This window comes from Oreochromis niloticus, unplaced genomic scaffold, assembly GCF_001858045.2.
Source record: "Oreochromis niloticus isolate F11D_XX unplaced genomic scaffold, O_niloticus_UMD_NMBU tig00007942_pilon, whole genome shotgun sequence".
Taxonomy (NCBI): Eukaryota; Metazoa; Chordata; class Actinopteri; order Cichliformes; family Cichlidae; genus Oreochromis; species Oreochromis niloticus.
Window position 1 is genome coordinate 24260 of NW_020328864.1, and position 7803 is coordinate 32062.

The 7803-nt window shown below is 53.1% G+C and overlaps 1 protein-coding gene across 1 annotated transcript; it reads right to left on the reverse strand.

The window, feature by feature from the left end:
* Nucleotides 1-2219: 2219 nt before the first annotated feature.
* Nucleotides 2220-4597, reverse strand: LOC109199963 (piggyBac transposable element-derived protein 4-like). Its single transcript, XM_019355321.1, has 3 exons — nucleotides 3631-4597; nucleotides 2513-3436; nucleotides 2220-2383 (listed from the first exon to the last, which is right to left on the reverse strand). Exons 1-3 carry the CDS (start codon nucleotides 4595-4597, stop codon nucleotides 2220-2222), a joined length of 2055 nt encoding a protein of 684 aa, XP_019210866.1.
* Between the last annotated feature and the right edge of the window lie 3206 nt (nucleotides 4598-7803).

The following is a 7803-nucleotide window of genomic DNA, read 5'->3' on the forward strand; positions in this document are numbered from 1 at the left end:
GCACGCACAGTCGATCCGTAAACCACCCCCACCTACCCTACAACTCCTGTACCGGGTGAACGGTACATACCCGAGGCCGATGAAATGAACTACGAGCTGTGTTGAGTTGTACGTTCCCTTGTGTTGTATCCATACCATATCTACAAAGGCAAAAGGCGTCATATCGCGATGTGTGCCCTGACGGTTCACTGTGTCTGTGACAACTCTTATGTGTAATGATGTCTGTTTTGTGATGTGGACGCTCGCTGAAATAAAACTGTGTACACAACCTTATGCGCAACCAAATGTGTCTATGACTGTGTGTTTCACAACAACATTGAACCACTTACACCTCTGTAATCTCGGCTAAAACCCCACCCGTGGTTAAACTGAATACATAAAACCGAACCCCTGGTTCTACGTTCACCGGCATTCGAACAAGTCGCACCGTCAGGCAGACATAGGAGTTTTGCAGAGGATAGCAGCATAACACGAATACACCGAGATGAACCCGACCGGACAGCTAGTGCTCTTGGACGGTGCGCACTGGTCAGCGACTTCTAATGCAAAACGCCAGGTCTACTTGGACACGTTCGCAGAGTTTGCCAAGACGGTCGAGCCGTTTACTGTAACTTTCAAGGTCATGATGTCTGACTTTTGTCTGTATAGACACTCGCTGAGTGCTACGGGGAACAACGGCTGGTGTTTGGCTATGCTCCGTTACGTGCACGAACGCCCCATTGACCATGCCGAGTACGCCAAGGATTTGTATGTCACCGCCAGGACAATATCAAGGTTTGTTGACAAGTTACATGAGGCTTCGGGTGATCCCAGATGCAAAGGCGACGACAACGCGGGCTTGTCCGAAGACGATTACGAAATGTGGTTCACCCTCGAAATGGACCACGACTTCACGGTGCGAGTCAAGGTAGAGCCTACTGCTAAGTGTCCCAGCGAGACCGCTCGCATCTTGAGAGAAGGCGTTGTGGACATCGACCCAGTCTGGAATATCATGACGGAGGTAACGGGCTACATCTGTCTATACGCTCTGAGCGCAGAGCTAATGGCCTCCGGTGCGGCCGACAATGCTGAGAATCAAACTGCCTCCCACAGCACGGACACCGCAGATGGACGAGTCATCGCCGAGGCCGACGACACCAGCGTATTGCGGCTGAACCAAGCTGCCTCTCAGGGTACCGACAGCGATGACAAGCCAGCCATCGCTGAGCCCGACGACATCAACGTATTGCAGCTGAGGAATCGCAAAGTCCTCAGAATGCCGGCTAACGCGAGACGCGGTGCTCTGCATTAACCTCCTCTCTAGCATAACCTTGTTCACCAAGCGTACAAACGACTCACATAAAATGTTGCTGTCTTTGTTTATTGTCAAGAATAAAACAATCATGAAGAAAAACATACAGCATTTGTGTTCTTTCAGGCAATGTAACAGCACACATAAAGCAGCAATCCTAGTAAATACATATGGTAAGATGTTACATTCGTTGCCTGTATTTCAACTAGGCGGATCCCCCGCCCGGACGGAACAGCGGCCTCCGATGGCCGCGCGCCATAGAGCCTGCGCGAAAATGCAGTTATTTCAACTAGGCGGATCACTGCCAGGAAGGAGAGGCGTGGCTCGCGGGGGGGTATGCCATTAGGGCCGTGTGCAACAGGGTAGTGCGTTTTAAAAACGCCCCCCTGAGGCCGTGTATTTTATTACAACGTTGAGAAAGCGTTGTCGTTGAGGCGCCTGTTTCCCTTAACCCTTGTGCGCCCGCCAGCCTGTTCTCGGGGCGTGGGGGCGTGGAGACCCCGAGGGGCGTGTGTGTTATTATGATGATGATGATGTTGATGATGATGATGATGATGATGATGATAGTGATAGGGTGTGGTGGGGGGTCGCTAGGACCCCCGAGGGCATATGTGTTATGATGATGATAGGGTGTGGTGGGGGTCGCTAGGACCCCTCGGGGCATATGTGTTATGATGATGATAGGGTGTGGTGGGGGGTCGCTAGGACCCCCTCGGGGCATATGTGTTATGATGATGATAGGGTGTGGTGGGGGGTCGCTAGGACCCTTCGGGGCATATGTGTTATGATGATGATAGGGTGTGGTGGGGGGTCGCTAGGACCCCTTCGGGGCATATGTGTTGTTATGACGATGATGATGATGATGATGATGATGATGCTGATTAGGGTGGGTGGGGGTCGCTAGGACCCCCTCGGGGCGCTTGTGTTATTACAAAGTCGGCGGCGTCTGGGAAGCGGCGGTGCGTGAAGCGGCGCAGTTGGGACAGTACGTGACGGCGCAGTTGGTGCACACGTACACTCGGCACTCGTGGCACAGGATCTTGGTCTTGACGTCTTTGCTCCTGGGACACACGCGGCACCTTCGCCTCTTGACTGGAGAGGAGTCGTGCGGCGTAGCGGCGGTGGTGGAGGTGGTACGAGTAGTACGAGCAACAGCAGCATCAGCAGCAGTAGTAGTAGTAGCGGCATCAGCATCAGCATCATCAGCCTCAGTAGTAGTACCTCGGGCCGCGACTCGGCCTCCTCCTCCTCCTCCTCCTCCTCGCGCCAACGCCCTGGCTTCGATCATGGGGCACGCGAGCGCTTTGCCCAGCCGCTCGAGGAAGAGCCTTCGTTTGTTGAGCTTGCCCGCCATCCAGTCGGGGTGAATTTCCCTCCAGAGCACGAACGCGTTGTATGCCGCCACGTCCACCATGTTGTGGAAAAGGGCCACGGGCCACCTGCAGGTCTTTCTCCTGCAGCTGTACGTGCTCACGACCTTGTCCAGGTTGTCGACGCCTCCCTTGGTGCGGTTGTAATGCAGCACCAAGGGAGGTTTGCCGCCGCCGCCGTTGCTGTTGCTGTTGCTGTTGCTGTTGCTGCTGCTGCGGCTAGGCCGGGGCTCGGGGCCGGAGCGGCGGCGGTGGTGGTGGTGGTGGTGGTAGCGAGGAGCGGTGGTGAGGAGCAGCACGTTCTTGTTCTTCTTGGCCACGTAGGAGAGGATGATCGTGTCTGGCCCCCTTCCTCCTCCTCCTCCTCCTCCTCCTCCTCCTCCTCTTCTCGGTCCCGCAGAGCCGCCGAGTACTACGGATTCCACGGAGCCCACGGCCCTGCCCTTGACGCATCGCAGCTCTCTGGGGATCTCGGGTCTGTTCGATCGCAGAGTGCCCAGCACGGTGTGGCCTCTTTCGCGAAAGAGCCTGTCGGCGAGCTCGCGCGAGGTGAAAAAGTTGTCGCACGTGACGTTGCGTCCCGGCGCCAGTCCCTCGGTGAGGTCCACGACCACTCGAGTGGCCAGGTGCTTCTCGGGAGGGCCGCGCTTGTCGGGCTTGCCGGTGTAGACTTGCATCTTCCACGCGTAGCTGGAACGCGCGTCGCACGCCACCCATATCTTGATCCCGTACCTGGCCGGTTTGCTGGGCATGTACTGTCTGAACGGACACCTTCCTGATTGGCGAGAGAGAAAGAAGAGAGACGCGAGTTTGACAGAGAGCACACGCGCAAGCGCAGAACCCAACAACGATACACCAAAGCTAGCGTTTTTGTCGTACCCGTTCCTCTTCCTCCTTCGTCCTCCTCTCTCCTCCCCCCCGGTCACGCACGCACGCACACAATACACACAACACGCACCACGTACGTACCTCTGAACGGCACCAGTCTCTCGTCGACGGTGACCTCCGGTCCCGGGCGGTACATGGCGGGCAGCCTCGCGCACCACTCGTCCCACACGGCTCTGATGGGGGCCAGTTTGTCGTAGCCGTGGCCGCCGCCGCCCTCGCCTCGCCCGGCCCGTCTGGTCTCTCTGTCGTCGAAGCGCAGCGCGCTCGAGTAGGCTCGAAAGGTCTTGAGCGGCATCGCGGCTCTGAACACGGACCTGCCGCTCTCGGCGTCCCACAGGCTCTCGCAGGCCTCTCCCCGGGACCTGTACACGCCGGCGAGCACCAGCAGCCCCACGTAGGCCCGGAACTCGACGCGGCCCATGGGCTTCCACCCGTCGATGGCGGGCCTGCGCCTGTCCGCTTCGAGGTTGGTCATGGCGATCACCGAGTCCTCTATCTCTGGCGGAAAGTAGGCCATGAACGCGGAGGCCTCGTCTCGCGCCGCCGCCACGGCCTCTTCGGTGGGGCCTCGTCCTCGCGGGTCGAGGTCGTCGTCGTCGTCGTCGTCGTCTTCTAATTCTTCTTCTAATTCTTCTTCTTCTTCTTCTTCATAGTCTTTGTCTTCATCGTCATCGTCATAATCATCGGCGAGGATGTCTTCTTCTTCTTCTTTTTCTTCTTCATCATCATCATCGGCGAGGACGTCTTCTTCTTCTTCTTCTTCTTCTTCATAGTCTTTGTCTTCTTTGTCATCGTCATAGTCATAAGCATCGGCTACATCTGCGTCATCAGTTTCACCGACAGCGCCGTGGCCGCGATCGCGACCAGGATCATGAACGCCACCTGCAACACGGCCGGCGTCGTCGTCCTCTTGCCAAATCTCCCAAGTCCCCCGCCCCGGTTCAGCGCCCGCTTCTTCCTCTCCCGATTCAGCGCCTGCTTCTTCCTCTCCCTCTCGACGGTTCGACTCGCCTTGCGAGCCGCCGTCCTGGCAGAGTCGCAATGCCATTTCGTAGTCGTGCTCCTCTTCCGCGAAACACCTACGGCCCGCAACCCCATCGTTTTCGTCCTCCTGATCCTCCGAGTACCGCTCCTCGTCTGCGAGCGTTCGAGTCGTTATCCACCTCGGCCTCTTGCTCTTCTTCCTCGGCCTCTTCTTCTTCTTCCTCGTCCTCCTCAGAGTTCTCGTGATGCTGCTGCTGCTTCTGCTGCTGCTGCTCTTGGTCTTCCTCGACCCCTAGACCGCCATAGTGAAACGTGGCCGGTCGCAACAACGCAGCGACCGGAGCCGACCCCGCGTACGCCAAACGCGATGTTGACGGTGACGGTGAGCAGCAGGAGGAGGAGGAGGAGGAGGAGGAGGAGGACGACGACGACACCGCCGGCGAAAGCGATCCGCCCGTGCCGACCTTAGTGCTCTTTGGGTCCCACGGTCTAGTGCGTGACATTGTCTTTGTCTTCTTCTTTCTCGGTGGCACCTTGTTGTCGTTGTACGGCGCGCGCTGGGACACCGCCTCTGTAACCAAACCCCGACACGCTTAGTACCCGCCATCCACGCTCTTATCATTTTGGCGCAACACGCTGGGCTTTCGCCGGCGTGTTTCTCGATCCCCTCCGCCCGTCTCTCTCTCTCTCTCTCTCTCTCTCTGCTTTGTCTCCCGTTCCCTCGGGGGGATCTCGCGACCCCCGCCTCTTCCCTCCTCCCATCCCCTCCCCGAGGGGGGGTCGCGAGACCCCTCCTCTTCCCTCCTCCCATCCCCCGGGGTGGGGTGGGGGATATCGCGACCCCAACCACTTTCCTCCCTCCGCCGGGGGGACCAGCATCCCCCGACCCCGACGCTCCCCCTGGCGGGAGCATCAGGGTTAAAGATTTTGAAGAATAACAACCAAGTTTATAGCAAAATGCATTGTTTCTATTTGGGGTCATTTTTGACCCCACTCGTGGAAGAGTGTAGGTATTGGTAGGTTGTGCATCCAAGGGTTAAACAAATATGTAAGACTGCTTTCTTCCATTTGCGCAACATCTCTAAAATTAGAAATATTCTGTCTCAGAGTGATGCTGAAAAACTAGTTCATGCATTTATTACTTCCACGCTGGTCTACTGTAATTCATTATTATCTGGATGTCCTAAAAAACTCTCTGAAAAGCCTTCAGTTAATCCAAAATGCTACAGCAAAAGTACTGACAAGGACTAGAAAGAGAGAGCATATTTCTCCTGTTTTGGCTTCCCTTTATTGGCTTCCTGTTAAATCCAGAATTGAATTCAAAATCCTGCTCCTCACATACAAAGTCTTAAATAATCAGGCCCCATCTTATCTTAATGACCTTGTAGTACCATATCACCCTATTAGAGCACTTCGCTCTCGCTCTGCAGGCCTACTTGCTGTTCCTAGAGTATTTAAAAGTAGAATGGGAGGGAGAGCCTTCAGTTTTCAGGCCCCTCTTCTGTGGAACCAGCTTCCAGTTTGGATTCGGGAGACAGACACTATCTCTACTTTTAAGATTAGGCTTAAAACTTTCCTTTTTGTTAAAGCATATAGTTAGGGCTGGACCAGGTGACCCTGAATCCTCCCTTAGTTATGCTGCAATAGGTGTAGGCTGCCGGGGGATTCCCATTGAGTTTTTCCTTTCCAGTCACCTTTCTCACTCACTATGTGCTAATAATCCTCTCTGCATTGAATCATACCTGTTATTAATCTCTTTCTCTCTTCCACAGCATGTCTTTATCCTGTCTTCCTTCTCTCACCCCAACCGGTCGCAGCAGATGCCCGCCCCTCGCTGAGCCTGGTTCTGCCGGAGGTTTCTTCCTGTTAAAAGGGAGTTTTTCCTTCCCACTGTCACCAAAGTGCTTGCTCATAGGGGGTCATATGATTGTTGGGTTTTTCTCTGTATCTTTTACTATAGGATATACTGTACAATGTAAAGCGTCTTGAGGCGACTGTTGTTGTGATTTGGCACTATATAAATAAAACTGAATTGAATTGAATTGAATTAAAGCATGATTTATTTCACACTTTTTGTTTAATCCATAATTCCATATGTGTTTTTCATAGTTTTGATGCACTCAGTGAGAATATGCAATATAAACAGTCATGAAAATAAAGAAATAAAAAATACCATTAAATAGGAAGGTGTGAAGTTCAGAAGATTGCACCTAAAATGTTCACAATCGAAAACCTGTGAACCTGAAAATAGGTTTTCTATCTTCCAGCTTTTGATTTCATTTTAGTTCTGTATTAGAGTGAAAAAATCAAGATCACCCGGATTTCCACTCAACACGGAACACAGATATTTGCTTATATAGTCTTTAGGCCTGGGTTTGCCTGTTCTCTCTCCAACCTTTCACCTGCAAACGATCACACCAAATTCAGCATTAGCTACGAGTAGGTTAACTAAAGTAGGTCCTTGAAATGTCACATGACAAAAAGTTAAGAGCTCTGAAAACTTTGTAGCAGCCCAAGGGGAGTGGTTACTTCAACTATGTGTTAGGATGCCTGGGTCGTTGACCCAGAGGTTTTGAGTTTATTATATTATTTATCATTTTATAGTCTTTGGTTTCTTTGTTAAGTTCTGTCTTATGGTTTATGTCTCTGTGTTCTCTAGTTGCTGTCTCCCTGTGTCCAGTCAGTGTCTGTGTCTGCCCTGGTCCCACGTCTCTGTTCCCTCTGTTGCAGTGCCTGCCTGTGAGTCTGTGTCTTTAAGTTCAGTCTGTGTTATGTTTCCTGTTTTACTTTGGAGGTGCGTGTCTTATGTTAATGTGTCTGGTTTTGCTTCCCCTGTTTCGTTAGGCCTGATTTGCCCCAGCTGTGTTTCCCTCCTGTTGCCCATTCCCTGATTGCTCCCTCTATGTATTTAAGCCCTGTGTTTCAGTTTGTCGGTGTTGCGATCTAATCCTTATTATGCTGTGTGTTTTGTCTGCCTGTGTAAGTTAGTTGGATTCTTACTTTTGTTCTGTTTGAGTTCAGCATTAAAGCTGTTTGAGTTTACGTTTGTCTCTGGAGTCTGCACTTTGGGTCCTTTTCCTGCCTGCACACAGCCGCCACATAACAGAAGATCTCAACCAGAACATGGACCCCGCAGACTGTTCCACCTCAGATTTTGAGGCTGAGATGAAGGGGTTGGTTGATTTGCTGGACCGCATCGCTCAGGCCGATAGCTTACAGGCTATGGCTGTGGGACTGAGCGCGGTCGAGGCAATGATTACAACCAACCCC

Coding starts and splice junctions, on each gene's coding strand:
- LOC109199963 (XM_019355321.1), bottom strand. CDS start 4,597: ATGGCATTGCGACTCTGCCAGGACGGCGGCTCGCAAGGCGAGTCGAAC. Junction 3,437..3,630: donor GAGACTGGTGCCGTTCAGAG/GTACGTACGTGG, acceptor CTCGCCAATCAG/GAAGGTGTCCGTTCAGACAG. Junction 2,384..2,512: donor AGGCCGAGTCGCGGCCCGAG/GTACTACTACTG, acceptor ACTCCTCTCCAG/TCAAGAGGCGAAGGTGCCGC.